The following is a 17,255-nucleotide window of genomic DNA, read 5'->3' on the forward strand; positions in this document are numbered from 1 at the left end:
AAACAATCGGTGGGCACTGTAGTAGTATAAATTTGCAACGAATTTTTATACATGATTCAATTTTAAACATCACTAAACAAAGTTTTTACTTTTGTATATAAAAACCTCAACATAATACAATAATGAAATTAACTAAAATAGTTATGATCCGTTCCAGGAACCTTTACAGTAGATATGAAATTTAGATGTCCATATGGTAAATATTGACGTTTTAGGCTCCAGTATAAGTGAATATCAAATAAACGTGTCGAATGGTTAATGTGCCAAAGCTATTTCTAAATTTGGAATATTTGAATAGCACTTTTCTGCGTGCCAGTATTAATGTTTGATGTTGCAAGATTCATGAATACAGGATGAGGGCCACGCCAGCCTAAACATATGTCGTACTATTTTTCACGTCTTTGATAAGAGTCGGCCAGGGAGCATAACCACGACCTGTTGAACTCGAAGTGGCCGCTCTATAATTAGGCTGCCGAGTCGGTAGGCAATATAAGTAAAGGTTACTAGTTACATAATAAAAAGAGATTTGTCATTAAAAAGTATAAAATAACTGTATTCAATAGTGGCCAATAGGTAGCCCGGTGAGTGGCGGGTCCGTAACATATTAAACAGTTCAAGCGGTACATGATCGACTAAATATACAATCGTTTGTTTCCGCCACCGCTTGCTTGATTAAACGAAATGATAAAAGGGTCGCAGTGTGGTTCCGTATAATCCGAACTTAATCGAATAATTTCATTGTCTGCTATATCGTACATGATGATACATGTATATTGTACACAATGATAAAGTGATTGTTATCCACATGTAGGTCTAAATAAGTTTGTAAATATAGAGCTCTACATTCATATAAAAGAAGACATATACTTTCTAAAAGTGCAAACTCGGCTATTGGTTACGCTATAAATTAAGATTTTACATTTTCCTATAGGCAGTCACACTAATTGTATAAAGGATTTAAATCTAGGTCTCTGAATTGAACTGAACACAAAACGTCATTCGTCTGACAATAGCTCAGAAACCCAGACTTTTTTTATCATTTATAACATTTCTTTATATAATTTCAGGTCTTTACTCGTCGGATGAAAGCGCAAAATAATTAATATTAGAATGGATCTTTTACTGCTATTGTCTTTCGTTTTCATTGTTGCATTTATCCTTGATCGGCTGTTCAGGAAATTGAAAATCGGCGATTTCGAATCACGTTATGTACTTATTACCGGATGTGATTCCGGTTTCGGACATGAACTGGCTAAGAAGCTGGAAAAATTAGGATTTAATGTGTTTGCCGGTTGTCTGACAAAGGCTGCAGTTGAGAAATTTAATCAAACAAGTTCTTCTAAGTTGAAAGCGATAGAAATGGACGTATCGAAGGATACCGGCATTGAAAAGGCAATGGAAATTTTACAGCGGACACTCCCAGGGGGAAAGGGTAAGAGACATGAGATTCAAGTGTTCATGAAGTGTGTCTCAGTTAACTACAAATGTATTAAAGTTTTGGACGAGTGCTTATTCGAAGAATTTATATTAAAAATGATATATAAAAGCTACTTTTGTACTTTTTGTACCTATCCATTTTCATTCTTAAAGTTCCAGAATCTTTATCAGTGTTTCGAGGGTATTTTGTGAGTGTGTTGATGTTATATATTTACGGACTAATTCAATAGCATACTGGATAGCACTACTTTTTTGTAAATGTACATTACATTTTTTTTCTCCAGACAAATATAGGATCGTACCTTCTTTTAAGCTAGTGAATTCGAAACGGTTGTATTCGGGTGCACGGCAAATATATGCAATTTTTTGCATGTTCGCACGCATAAAGTGTATGCTATATATAATATACTGTCTAAAAGTTAAGATTAAGATTAACATGGTTACAAAAGGTATACATTAAAGATGCTAGATATTCAAATTGCTTGAATCCGGTATATACCGGTGTCTGTAATATATCAAAGGCGCACCAGATCTATTTTTAGACCGTCAGCTCGTAATGACAATCGGCCCTTCCCGTTCGTTTACGTATTTTCCGTATGCGTTTTATCAACGTCCAGTAGTTATCAAAAATGAGTTTTCTGCTACGGTACGGCTAAAGGATGCCGAAATAGTATACGAGAATACGCATTATACGGAGATTGCCAATTGTCATTACGGGATTTACTACTTAAAGACCATAATTGCAACAGCTTAAGTGCATAGGCTAGACATTTATTACCTTTTACGATATAGATGACATATAGGTTACATATAGTCAGTGGTTTATTTATGTATTAGTGCTCGTGACAATGTCTGTTTTTAATTAAGTCTACAAGAAAGTTCTATAGAAACACAGAAATCTACTCAGCAAACTCGTTTTTCTTAAATATAGCAGCCTGTTGATCAGTTCAAGAGATGTGATGACATCAGCAACACCCCTGTTGCCCCTGATACCCGCTTATGACGTTAAAACGGAACTTAATATAGATGAAGACTTTAAACTCGAATCTTTCTTATGATTTAATAAGACATCGCAGTTTGTTCCATAAACTTGCAGCGAAATTGATTTTAGATATTTGTTATGAAATAATGAGTTATTGTTTTTATATTGTACTATAATCAGCCCATAAATGGCCAGATTTTACATTTACAGGACTGTGGGCAGTTGTGAACAATGCTGGTATTTTGGGTGGAATTGGGTCGATTAAACTTCACACAAGACAGGACTACGAAAACACACTTGCTGTAAATCTGTACGGCGTTATCATGGTAACGAAAGCATGCATGCCATTAGTTTTGAAAGAAAAGGGGCGTATTGTTAATACAGCTATGTTTTGGGAAGAATCGCGTTTTTTAAACTCATCCTACTGCATATCCAAATATGGTGTAGAGGCCTTCTCTGATGTCCTCAGGTAAATATCACTTTATCAGTTAAACTTTACAAGACATTGAGCAATTTATTTCATGAAAGAAAATGTAACGGTAATCGGTACGTTCCGTGCGATAACGTATACTAGTATGAACCTTCGGTATTTTTTGGACGATAATATAGCTCTTGCATATGGAGAATACATAAGCAAAAAGGAATTTCCAGGATCTTTATGTAAAGTGTTTGTTGCAGTCAATATTAATAAAAAATAATCTTTTTGTCGAAGGTAATTAAAGAAGACATTTAGAAACATTGTTCAAATTTTGTCTTTAATTACCTTGTAGTAATTAGATAAAGAACCTGCAAATCGTGGTATGACAGAAAATACAATAAGATTGCATGAAACAACATATAAATATATTATCTTAAGGATGTAGTCATAACTAAAACTACCTTCGCTCGATTGTTGCAAACAGAAGCACTAGCAGTTAAAGACACGATAAGTTGTCTAGTATTGTCGATACCTGCTAATAATCAAACCTTGAACCATTCCAGATGAGCAGAGTTTTTGCTTTACTTCAACACTATATAACTATGTATATAGTCACCAATAGCATATACTTCTTTGTCAAATCAACTTGGATGTATGCCTATCTTTTTATAATTTCTTTAATGCCTGACTCGCTATGTTGTTTTCGATGCGTCTCTAACGAGCGAATTAAACAAGGTAGTACGGTAACTAATTAATTTCATCAAGCAGGATCATCAAGCTAATGTTTCTTAATATTCTAACTTCTTTTTTTTTAGCGACAGCATTTCTTTAAAGTAACAATTATATATCAGTTTCTAAAAACGGCTACTAATTTTTTTTATACTTTTTATTTTAATTAGGCGAGAGCACTATAGAACAGGCGTGAAGGTACAAATTATTGAGCCCGGGGCTTTTAAAACGCCCATATTTGGCAGAGGATATATCAGGCGAATGGCCGAAAACAAGGTGGCAAGTTTACCAGCTGAGATCAGATCTCAACTTCCTAACGACGCCGTTGGCCAGCGTAAGTTCTTTTTCTTAGCTAGGGGTTCAGTTATTAGATAGCAGGTCCGTGTGTCAATGACTTATGAATATGAATCCTCCTCCCAAGAAACCAGCACTGTTTTCCCAGTAAATCAGCTGAATACTATATCGTGTAAAATTAAGACTAATATAATTTTCCTTAAAATACTGGAAAAGCTATTAGTTACCTGTACCTCTTTCACCCACGATTCCGTAATACAGTAACTTGAAACTGGCCTTACAGAGTATACTGTTGTGAAAAATGTTCTACAGTTCTACCGACAACATAAAGTTAATGATACAGCTTTTTAATGTTTAGCCGTTCTTGTGAAATTTCTGATAACTGAAATATGCATAAACTTTATTGTAAATGTGGTTGTTAAAATACTGGTAACAATATTGTTTAAATATTATTTATTACGTTTATTTTTCTTCAGAATTTTCCAAACTAAATGTACTTACTTAACATAAAAGTTTAAATATGAAATAAAGCTGGGTGTTAGTTTATTGTTCTATGGGCATTGTTTGCTGTATATGCTATGTCTGACGTAGTTTTCTTTTTCTTTTGTCCAGTGGAAGGATCCATTCATCGGTTAGAGGAAACAGGGTCAACAAACATTCATATTGTCGTAGATGCCTATATTCATGCTATCACAGCCAAATTTCCGAAAAAGAGGTAGGACGGATAAGTAGATGATAATGAGAAAATCACACGATTTTAATGAGTGCAGGATGAAACCGATCATCTCTTATTTAGCATCAATCATAGTTAACCCTTATCCTGCTAAACTATAATGAATTTGTCCATCTTTCAATTTGGACAGTACCATTAACTGTTAAAAGGTGTGCTTTCCAAAAAGATACTGACTGAATGGCGAACGGTACAATATCATGATCAGACTGCACGAATGTGCGTGTCCAGCATGGTAAGGGTTATTTTTTAAAACAACAATTTAGTAATACGAAGGGTTGCAAGGTAATGCAGAAATTATGGTATATATTAAGATTTAACTGTAGACACGCACTGTTTGTGGATAAGCTCAAATTCTAACCTATTTAACATAGAGGACTGAAAAGTGTGTGTTATTGTGTAACAATTCACTGTTTAAACATCACAATTATAACGTCAAAAGTCAAAGAAGCACTCACAAAACGGCAACTGTCTGGTGGATGCTGTCAAGGATAATCGTAAGAAACCGTCATATCGTGTAAAATCGAAATAATATATCTCAAACAGTGATTTTTTTTTCAATAAAACCATTGTTTGCCGTTTAGTTGGTATTATTGTATCAAATAGACTGTGCCATTGTGACATAATTCCTTCGCATCTAAACTCCAAACAATGATTTAATACAACAACAAATCACTGTTTGGAATATATTGTTTGTAAATAACGCTCTGAATAATACAACTGTTTGAAACCTAAGTAATGACATTTTTCTCTTCTGAAATGAACAATATTGATGATATTTCAATCAATGCAGTAGATTTATACTCGAGTATTTTTTGTGGATAAACGCAAACTCTAGCCCGGCCAGATTTGTTCCGCTTAAGCCAGTGCTAGGGGGCGTGAGGGGTGTTGCATATTTCATTACATCTCATGAACAGACTCAATCAAACTGAGTCTGCTATTATTTTTCTTGATTGCATTCTGTGCTTCCAAAGGATCTTCTATCAGAGTTTATTAACCATCACAACAGCAATCTTTAAGTGTCGTGTGGCGGTTGTAAAAAGTCTCCCCGTACTTGAATTCAGTGTTGTTATATTTTCTCGTTCTTTTGGGATCATGGAGTAAACTCAGTTATGCTGTAATAGAGTTCCAGATTTGTTCCGCTTAAGCTGGTGCTAGGGGGCGTGAGGGGTGTTGCATATTTCATTACCTCTCATAAACAGACTCGGTCAAACTGAGTCTGCCATTATTTTGCTTGGTTGCATTCTGTGCTTCCAAAGGATCTTCGATCAGATTTTATACTGTCAGCATATTGTCATTCCTGTAGACGTTAGATTTTAGAGCAGCTTATTTTTTTTTTGTAGATACCTGGTTGGCAATGATGCAATGTATGTATACTGGTTCTTGTCGGTTCTTCCCGAGTGTATAACCGATTTCTACATACACTGGCGAGGCGCGTACTCAATTTAGAAGGTCAGCGCTTCTTAAACGATGAAGTTGACCACCATATGATTTAACCGGGTGATTTTTATGTATTCATTATAGTGATTCGTATATAAACTATTTCTAAATTAACTTTGTTATCAAAGTAGACAGACACGTTGTTATGGACCTGTAGACGGATATTCCTATGTTTCTTTGCGTAGATTGCTATTTGTTCACTTAAGGATGTAGTAGTAATCACTTAATAAAGAATGAACATTTACTAGACATATAATGTTCAAGCGGACACATGAACTAAAATACCAACACCAATACGAGAGATGTTTTATCAAAGAGCGTCCAGGAAATATTTTCATACTTAGTACTGTTTGATAACCTTTAAAGGTGTGATTAACCATACAGTTTTGCTTATTTATGCATGTTAATATAAAAGCAAAATGTTTACGACACAGTTAATAAAGGAAAAGGGTTGAACACAAGTTGTCATGTATCTTGGGGGAGGGGGTGGGGGGACCCTCCTACAGAAAGAGAATAATATAATACAGTGATAACAGTAATTTGAGCTCTTTGTAAGATTCATGCATATATAAGCAAAACAACGTAAATTGTTATATTGGAAATAATCGTAATTTATCCGGATACTTCAACAAAAACTAATGCAATTTATATATAACAACAATGGTAAGGCCTTTGAATCCAGCACAAGAGCACTCCAGAAGCATAGAGTTGTTAGATACTGACATAATTTGCATATAAGAAATGTTTGCAACAGAGTAAAACTAAAATTCAGGCGCGTATCTGGGCATACGCCCATACGCCTGTACGTACAGTTCAAATTCGACACAAACTGTCAGCGAGGACAAAACGAACATATAAAGAACACAATGGGCACCGCACAGGAATGGCCAATGGCAACACCTTTGACCGATACATCTATGTATATTTTTCCTCTTTCTAATTTATGCATTGCTTACAAAGCTGGTCATATTGACAGAGCTTCATTTCGGTATATCATTCTAATCTTCTTTGCAGTTTGCAGTTCACATAATCAGTGACATCAAGATTATTATAACCTAGAGCGTAAAAGTGTACAAACCTTATATAGGGAGTACGGACATATCCTATTGATGTCGAACATTATATTGTGAATCGTTTTAAATTTCGTATAATTGAATTCGTAATGTCATATGATCTTGATTACAAATGTGTATATTGTGCATCCGTTTGATTGAAGTTTTCTATACATGTAGAAGACATTTCGCATAGATATGTCTCACAACAACCAAATGATGTCTCCTTTGGACATAACTTTGGGCATGAACTTATACCTGGATAAAGCCATAAATTGTTCACAAAGCTAACCTGATGGTTTCCTCACAAGGAAAAATTAAAAAATAGACACTTCGTGCGGGGTTTCGAACATATAAAGATACAAGCGGATACAAGGAACAGACTTATGTATCAAAGGTATACTAGATCTGAGTCTCATATTTGAAAACATGAACCTGTCTTTATATATAGTATAGCCAGCCCGCTTAGCTCAGTAGGTAGAGCGTTGGTCTATCGCGGGGACGTGAGTTCGATCCTCGGGCGGGGCGTATGTTCTCCGTCACTATTTGATAAACTACATTGTGTCTGAAATCATTAGTCCCCCACCTCTGATTCATGTGGGGAAAGTGGCAGTTACTTGCGGAGAACAGTTTGTACTGGTACAGAATCCAGGAACACTGCTTAAGTTAACTGCCCGCCGTTACATGACTGAAATGCTGTTGAAAAACGGCGTCAAAACCAAAACAAACAGACAAAACATATAGTTTATGTAAACATAAATTAACAGGTTTATCTGTATTACAAGTACCATATGCCCCAGGTTTAAAATAAGACGTAATGCATATATAGCTAAACACAGTTTAAATATTTGCTGCTAGTACAAAAAGTTTAGCCAATGATTAATATTTAATTGGCACTAAATCTCAGAATACCGATGCTTGTATACAAACTGGATGTTTTAGATTTAGAGCACTACTTCAGGCGCTCCACTTGTTGCGATACTCAGCCAAAAGTGAGATTCTGTTGTGCATGCAAGTTTCTACAGCAACTACCGAGCGCTCGTATTCTACAAACATACCTACATGTCACTTTGCTCATTGAACCTAAGTAAACTCAATTTGGGCATGTCGGAATCTGTTTGCACAAAAGATCACCCGCTGACTGCTATTCAACAATCAATGAGGTGCAATAAAACAGAGCAGTGGAAGAATAAAAATGATAGTCATCCGTTATCTCGAGTAAGAAAAACGTGACACTATATCCAGATCTGAATACAGAAATACTATTTAGCAATTCGCGCAGCTTGAATTTGCCTTTGCCAAAATTAGATGTTTAACTTGACTAAAAATATGTAAAGTTTCCTGTGAGAAAACTTGAAACATTTGCAATGTGTATATTATAGATATATCTATTAAAAAACCTGCCAATATGCTGATGCAGACGCAATGCATTAGATTAAACGCTGACGAAGATTTCAAATACGATTACAACAAAAAAAAACCAACCTAGTATACCTTTAATGTACAAGGTATCATAAACCGGCCAAAAAGCTGATGCAGACGCAATGCATTAAATTAAACACTGACGAAGATTCAAATACGATACAAACAATAAAAACTAGTATACCTTTAATGTGCGAGTTAACGTTCCATTCATTGCCTATGTAATCTTAACGTTGTGGAGGATATTAAATGAATAATAAATAAATAATGATAATAACAGCTTTGCACACGGTGCGAACGCGCGATTTTTTCACATGTGTAGAAATTAGATGCAGCTTTGGCTTGCGCTGGTCTTGGCAGTTGCACAATAAAATATATCATAGAATGACACAGTGTTTCAGTGACGCAAATGTTTTGAAACATAACCATATATCTACTGTTATTATCGATGTCTAGTGTACGAAATATGTTGTGCGAGAAGATCCTTTCTATTCTCTTTAAGCCGTAATTAACTTCTTGATTTCACGCCTACATGATAGAGAAAGACAGTATAAGACAACTGACTGACACCGACATTTAAACGAAGACTGTAGTTGTTTCAAATGAAGTGCACCTGACCAACGCAACCGAAGCGATCTCTGTCATGTGAGACTCATATATGAAGTATATATACTGAACAGCAAAAGAAACTATCCAGTTTTATAACTGGGGTATTTTTTTATTTAAAAAAACATTAATTTATAAATCACTTGTGTTTTTCATATCACATTACACTTGAAGAACTTCACGTGTAAAATTCTAAAAAAATCAATCAACCGTGAAGTCAGTAGTCACATAATAGCTGTTTTGCACGAAATTCATGTGCGCCTGTAATTAACAGATATAGCCTTTCAAACGGCCATTGTGAGACTACTGATTTCACGGTTGATCGATTTTTAAAAAATTATCACGTGAAGATCTTCAGGTGTAATTCTGGTATGAAGAAACAATTCAAATTTGAAAAAAATATTTTTTTATTTCAAAATATCTACATCTGGATAGTTTCTTTTGCTGTTCAGTATAGTTTTGGCCGTTTTAATTCAAATTTTAATGCATGCATTTTACTTAAAACGTACTTTAGAGGTTGATAAAGATATTTTCCATATGCACGAGCAATGTTAAGTACGCAGATAATATTAAACCCCCATCACATTACTTGTCACCCGCATAAAACCTTCATGAAATTATTCTGAAAATAGAGGTGAAATACATCTATTTACAAGACGATAGGTGGACAATTTAGCTCCTTCCTACAAATTCACATTGTGAAAAAACAAAGCATGGTCTGACATTAATCAAATACATTCAGTACTGTGCATACTTCTGCATTAATTCAATAAAATGTTAGGACATTTAACACATTACCTTGGTATAATACATAGGCAACTATCAATTTTAACTGGATACCAGTTTTTCTTACTTTCTGTATAAGTATAATTCTTGTCAAAAGAATACATTTATTCTGTGTTAGGTCTTTCACTTTAAATGTCATTATTGCCGTCTATGAACGAAAATATACATTATGAATTTTATTTGGTCTCTTTTTACATAGTCTACTGAGACAATGTTATCGCTGCGTTCAACAACAAGAATCATACGGATGCGTTTGGTTGCCTTTACTAGTATACGAGTATACTGTACAGATTAGATAATTAGAATATCTGTTAATTCAGTCAAGATTGATATATTAACGTCAGCCATCTTTGAACTCTTTGAAATATATTGATCAGAAGTATAAACAAAAATTCCGTTTGCGACATGTAAAGTCTTCGCGATAATCCATAGAAAAAAGGATTTTACAGAAAAAAAAGTCTAATGCCGTATTTCAAGCTAATGCCGTATTTCAAGACATGTCTCTGTGAAAATCGGACCAGTTGTTATTCTACTTTACGATTTAATAGTTGTAAGCGCTTCTCCATGGGCCACCCTCCTTTGGTTGTCAATTTTCTGTGCTTGATAATTTCTATATCCGCACGGGGTTCCCCTGGGCCTTTTGAGAGGTTGAAATACATGTGAAGGGTATTAAAATGTAGCTTGGAACATGCACTTTCAAACGACCATAAGCCTTTTGATATGTGACATTAAACGGCTGAACGCCAGTACACTAAACATAATGCCAAAAACAAAAGTTTTCCTATACATAATCGTATACATGCGTACACAGATAGAAGTTGCCTTTTACCCAAGTTCGGGAGCGGGAAATTTTGCTTGTAACTAACATTAGGATGGCCCAAGATGACTATGCATTTACGATTTGACAGTATTAAGTGTCACCTCAGGACCCTTTCCCTTTAAGTTGTCAGTTTTCTTCGGTTTAATATTTCTGTTACTGCACGGGGTCCTCCTTGGTTTGAGCTTGGTAGAAAGACATGTGAAAGGTATATCATATTGTAGTTTGGCTCATGCACTTTCCAACGACACTAAACATTTTAAATGTAACATTGAAAGAATGAGCGGCAGTGCACTAAATATAGTACCCGAAACGAAACGGATATTTCTATCATTTCTTTACATATTTACGCAGAACGTAACGGTTGTTACAGATTACGTGCATTATGAAAGCGTGTTTAAAAAAAAATCATAAATACAACTGCAAAACTTAAAAGAAAAAGATAAATATATTAGCCCTGGACATTTTGTCAAATTAGGTGATACTTAAAAGCCATAATTATTATTTTCTCCATCGAGTTATTTATTGATGTCTTTTTTTTTTTTTTTGTGTTTATTTTTTTTTTTTTTTCATTCAAAAGTTTTCCTGTCTTTCTTTCTTAACTTTCCCCTTTTAATTTGTTTAGTCCAGGACAGTGTTTCGGACATGGTCGTTGTATTATATGTTTGTGCTCATAGCAACAACTGTTGACTAACACTAATCGTTTAATTATATCAAAAGTCATTTTTACAACTTAATGTGGGAGTACATTCTGCTTGATACTACTCATAATACTTACTACTTGAGTCATTATATGCAAGCAATTAATAAATAAAATGATCTTCCGAATGTAGGGTAAATTGTAATTTAATTTGTTATGATTTCATTCAAAAATACTAAAGTAGACTATTTCCTAGGCATTCCGAAAGGGAAAATCAGATTCCCATGATCTAATAAAGTTAGTAAATTCTTTATGATTCTAAGAGAATCATGACGCTACTTACATTAGTGATACACTAAATCAACCACAAAAAGGCTTATCTTTCGAATCTTGCAATTCTGGTCGACTGCTCAATCTGACTAAAGTACTTGATTTTCTGAATGAAGATCTGCGGATGACTCATTCATATTCATCTTTCTGTATATTTTGATTTCCGAAATTGCTATTATTATCTATTTTTTTTTTAACCAGTCAGACGACTCGTTTCAATAAGCATTTTGCTGAACCCTGAAAATAGCGTCGAATATCAAAGGGTGCGAAAAATGTTCAGTTAGTCCTGGGCCCGAACCCGGGACCCCTCGCTTACAGGGCGAGTGCACTACCGACTGAGCTAACCGGCTGTCTGACACAAGTCCGTACTGTGACATATGATTTCTCTCAAAACACGAGGGCGTAATCGCGATGTGGTCTCATAAGAATTGTAAAAATGAAAAACCCAGGCTAAATATAGATGTTTTAAACTTCTACTTTCACATTCAAAATGTTGTAAGCAAGGCTCTGTTTGGCATGCGGAAGGGTAGTCAGAACGAGGCTATCAATAGCATGTCTTCCGATCCCAAGTGTAGCGTAATTGGAGATGTACTTTAGTCAGATTGGTCGACTGCTGCGTGGAAAATACAAGTTGGATGCGAACTCTTCTCTTGTTCTGGTATGTATCTTCAAAGAATGAAACAATTTTCTGTAAAATCCCTTGTTAGCACGTAACGGAAAATAAATTATGTGGTACATATTTACATTCGATGCAAAACACTCGCATGTCTGTCATACCATGGGCAGTTTCAGGCTTGATAATGCCTAGGCAATGTGAGACTTTGCTGTACGACATAATTTGTGACCATAAACATCAAACACCATTTTAATTATTGTGCTTGAACTTAAACTAAACATAATTCGAACTCTACTCGTAATGTAAGCGAGAATTGACTTTCTGTTCCATATCATCTTTAATTAACCTTCAGCCTGCAAAATTTCTGAAATGGATTGGTCCATCATACAATTTGGACAGTACCACTAGTTTATCAAAGGCATGTTAACCGAAACTTTACTTACTGAATGGCGAACGGTGCAGACCAAGATCAGCCTGCACTGGTCGCAAAGGCAAAACCACTTGCCGCCAGCAGGTTTAAAGTTAAAACCAATGCAAATAAATATCTACAGAAAGAATCCATAAAACTAACCGGTACAGTGATTGCACTGCATATTTTAGAAGATACAAATGTTTTTTTGTTTTTGATATCGTTCCAGTGTTTGCTTACTCTCAGCAGTTTAATGCAGTTTAATGAAATAAAGTATATTTTCTAACTGGTTGATCAATTTATTTCTGTATACCATCCTTTTTCTACATCCGTTTTACTCGAAAGTACTGAAAGTTTAAAAGTTCAATATGGAGATTCTGTTCCTATTTGCTTTTGTTTTGGCTCTTGCCTTTGTTGTTGAATGGTTTTTGAGGCAATTGAAGATTGAAGATTACGAATCGCGATATGTACTAATTACTGGATGTGATTCGGGTTTCGGACATGAATTAGCAAGGAAGCTGGATAAATTAAACTTTCACGTGTTTACTTCTTGTAAGAACAGTTTGACATGTGCATTGCTTCCAGGTCCGTATATTTCAATATTTCCTTATCAATGATTGGCTGTCTTTTGGACAAAAGAATAATCTTTCAGAAAAACCTTACTTCAAAGCCCAGTTCCAAACCGTTTACGCATCACGAGCGAGCAACGGCGTAGAAACGGTACTGTTTTCTCTGTCCGAATAAATCCCACACATTTTTCGGAAAGATTATTCTTTTGCCCAAAAGACGGCCAATCATTGATAAGGAAATATTGTTTTGAAATAAATATACGGACCTTGAAACAATGCACATGTCAAACTGTTCTTACCTACTTTTCTCATGGCTCATTGTCACAGGTGCATTTTTTTTCAGAAGGGCTTTTTGTCATTTTTTTCCTAAGAAAACATTATAACTGTAGTAAATTTAAGTGCGCATGGCTCATGGACCCATACTGTATCCTAGGTACGTTACTGCCACCTGTGTCCGGGTTATGGTAATCGCTCAAGACACTGATCAACAAACAAAAGCCCAAACTACTATACACATGCTAAACATATCTGGAGAAGATGTTAAAATCGCCCATAGAATTGGAAGCTATAGTGGCAGTAAAAACAGATCTACCACCGTACGGTTTGTTCAGAGACAGGTCAAAATAAATATGATGAAACAAGCTGCCACTCTCACTCTGAAGTGTGTGACTTTTATGAACAAAGCCTCGACTCCCCTTAAACATACTGTACTTGATTCTGTAAGACGTAAGGTTCCTGCTCAAGTTTTTAAATGTTGGTCCTTTGGTCGGACTCTCTTTCAACAGATGCTAATGCGCGCACGTGTACGCACCGGATTTCGTCCTTCCTGTTGTCTTTTGTATATAAATCGAGTATTTTGATATCAATTTTATTTTGCTCACATATTTTTATAGTCATTAGAAATGATAGAGTTATAAAGCAATCTCCAATTTTCAACGTTACTAGTATTTGTACGTCTTTTAAATACACCTGTAAGTCGAGTACAATTTTGATCGGACTCAGTAGACGCTAACATAGCTGTTAACGCTCGTACGTGCGCGCATCGGGTATAGTCTTTCTCTTGTCTTTTAAGGGGCAATGCGAAAAAAAGATCGATCATAAAAAATACAATTTTGAGAAATTTCAGGGAAGTGTTGGACGGATGTATTGCATATACTAAGCACTTCGTTATGTGACATTTTCTGCTGCCGATTCCGTTTCTTCTTCCATGATAGATACAAGCCTATATCACACCTCGCAAAATGAACTCAATATTAGAAAAAAATTCTTTACATTTGCTAAGAAATATTCAGGTGGACACACAGATAAAACTGACTGAATGATACTTACAAAATCTTGTCACTTTAACAAAACATCGCATCGTTTATTAAATTTCCTTTTTGATTAATGGTAAATTGGATAAAAATGTGTACGGCATTGCGAACTAAATTTACAGTTGCTGGGCTGCCGAATCAGTTCAGTGCTTAGTGAAGGACGACGGGTCTCAACGTACCGACAACATCTAATTTTAACAAGAAATGCGCAACATAATACAAGCCTTAATAGTATCAGGTCACTGCGACTAAAGCATTTGTCGATCCATTGCATTGAAAATATATCTCTGTATAAAGCTTGAGAACTAAAATTATTAATCCTCGCTGTCAGATCGGTTCAGTACTTAGTGAACGATGACGGTTTCAACGTTCGAATAAATTGGTTCTTTACACCGGACTAAAGTGTTATTACAATAAAAATATGTTCTGCTTTTGGTTATACCTTGTAGAACGACAAAATATGGATCACTATTAAAAGTATAAGAATATTTAATTCCTCTTTTCCAGTATGTTTCTTTGAATGGCAGAATTGTCAACATAAAATTATTCAATACAACATATTGTCATATTACATGTTAAACATAATGGTGATAATTTTCCATTACAGTTCTCAACACAGAATACAAATATAGCTAAACATTCAATTCAAATATTCCAAATAGATATGATTTTCAACTTTAAGATGATTTATCCAAATTATGGTTATTTGTTTTCATTATCACATTCAAGACGAATTGTCAAAACTCAAACCCTATATACACATTCAACATCTTTAATTTAATTCGTATTTTCCTGGTACAAAATTTACAGAATAATCTTATAAATTCAAGAAGAATAAATAATTGACTAGTTTCAAGACCAGTCAAAACATTTCTTATTTACAAACATAACATAGAAAGATATCAAAGAATAGCATACAAAAAATCACTTACCTATCAAAAGTATAAGAAAGATTTAATTCCTCTTTTCCAGTATATTTCTTCTAATGGCAGAATGATACCGCCACCTGGAAAAGGGATCTTTAAAGGGGTTCTCTCACTCTCCATTGGTCAACATTCCTTGATCAATTGAAACTTAGCATTTCTGGAGAAGCGGAACTGACAAATCACTGTTTACGGCTTGGAAAAGTGTGAAATACCTTACATAATTTTCTATCACAGTCAGCTTACTTAATTGTTCAAGTTTTCATAAGAATTTTACTTATTGAATTAAAGATGTTAGAATGCTAAGCACTCTGTAGTTTCTTTGTACCTCTTTATTGTTGTCACACTTAAGCTGGCTATGCAACTACATGTCACTGGTTTGAGATATTTTAAGTGAAACAGGAACTAACTTATCAGCTGCTTAGTTTGCAGAACAAAGATACTAAAGAAATGGCTTTTAAGAGATTGTTGAAATTGGCATGGGAAAGAATGTATTGCTAAAAACATTCAAAATTTTACAAATGTTTTATGTTATGAAAAATAGAATACGAGTTATGTTTTACCACAGAAAAGTGGTCTTGGTGTTTCCCTATGGTCAATTATAAAAAAATACAATGTAAGTTATATATAGTAACAACTAAGGGAAGTTAATCTTTAAAAAAATTGTAAGTCCACACAAAAATCTTACAAGGTAGATATAGGTCAAAATACACCTCAGAATTGGGTGTAACATGCAAGTTGTGCTTTAGAAAAGTGTTCTCGATTTTTCCCTATAACAAGTAATGAAAAGTAACAATATAAGCTATTGATAGTAACAGCAAAGGGAAGTAATTCTAGAGAAGGGACCTGGGCACGACACTCCTTCACATGATGGTGTACAATTGTGCCAAGTTACATCAAATTCCCTCCATGGGTGAAGAAGAAATGCTCCGGACAAAGTCATTGTTGTATCTGAACTTTGGCCTCTAAGTGTGACCTTGACCTTAGACCTAGGGTCCTGGTTCTTGCACATGGCACTCCGTCTTGTGGTGGGGAACATTTGTGTCAAGTTATATCTAAATCCTTCCATGCATGAAGAAGAAATGCTCCGGACAAAGTTTTCATTCTTGTATCCTTTGAACATTTGTGTCAAGTTACATCAAAATCTCTTCATGCATGAAGAAGATATGCTCCGGACAAAGTCATTCTTCAATTTGACATTTGATCTCCAAATGTGACCTTGACCTTAGACCTAAGACCTGGTTCTTGCGCAAGACACTCCGGCTCATGATGGTGAACAATTGTGCCAAGTTTCATTAAAATCCCTCCATGCATGAAGAAGATATGCTCCGGACAAAGTCTGTGGACGATGCCTGCCCGCCCTCCGCCAGGGCGTTCCCATAATACGTCCCGTTTTTCAAACGGGCGTATAAAAAGGCAGTTATTATTATTATTATTATTATTGTAATTTGCTTACCTCCAGCAAGGATGTTCTAGAAACTTCAATCACATACGTAATTCTTCTCGAGCAGTTATTATGTTGAACGATTGAAGAATATACATGTTTTTAAAATGTTATCATGTCAAAATTGTACCCTATGCCGAAACCTCTACACATTTGTAAATTTATTCTGTGTATAAGGATGATTCGGAAGAAGTTTTCTATGTACATAAATAAAGGACAAACGAACATGAGCATAATCTGCAGATCTAAACTCTTCTTATTTTCTAACAGTCGTTCCCTAATTTTAGAGAATTTGTTT

At 35.0% G+C, this 17,255-nt stretch overlaps 1 protein-coding gene across 1 annotated transcript; it reads left to right on the top strand.

The window, feature by feature from the left end:
• The first annotated feature begins 1,110 nt into the window (after positions 1 to 1,110).
• LOC128546801 (retinol dehydrogenase 16-like) lies at positions 1,111 to 8,173 on the top strand. Its single transcript, XM_053518150.1, has 5 exons — positions 1,111 to 1,432; positions 2,630 to 2,888; positions 3,737 to 3,900; positions 4,473 to 4,575; positions 7,990 to 8,173. Exons 1-5 carry the CDS (start codon positions 1,111 to 1,113, stop codon positions 8,171 to 8,173), a joined length of 1,032 nt encoding a protein of 343 aa, XP_053374125.1.
• Positions 8,174 to 17,255: the final 9,082 nt, after the last annotated feature.

The sequence above is a fragment of the Mercenaria mercenaria genome, chromosome 11 (assembly GCF_021730395.1).
Source record: "Mercenaria mercenaria strain notata chromosome 11, MADL_Memer_1, whole genome shotgun sequence".
NCBI lineage: Eukaryota > Metazoa > Mollusca > Bivalvia > Venerida > Veneridae > Mercenaria > Mercenaria mercenaria.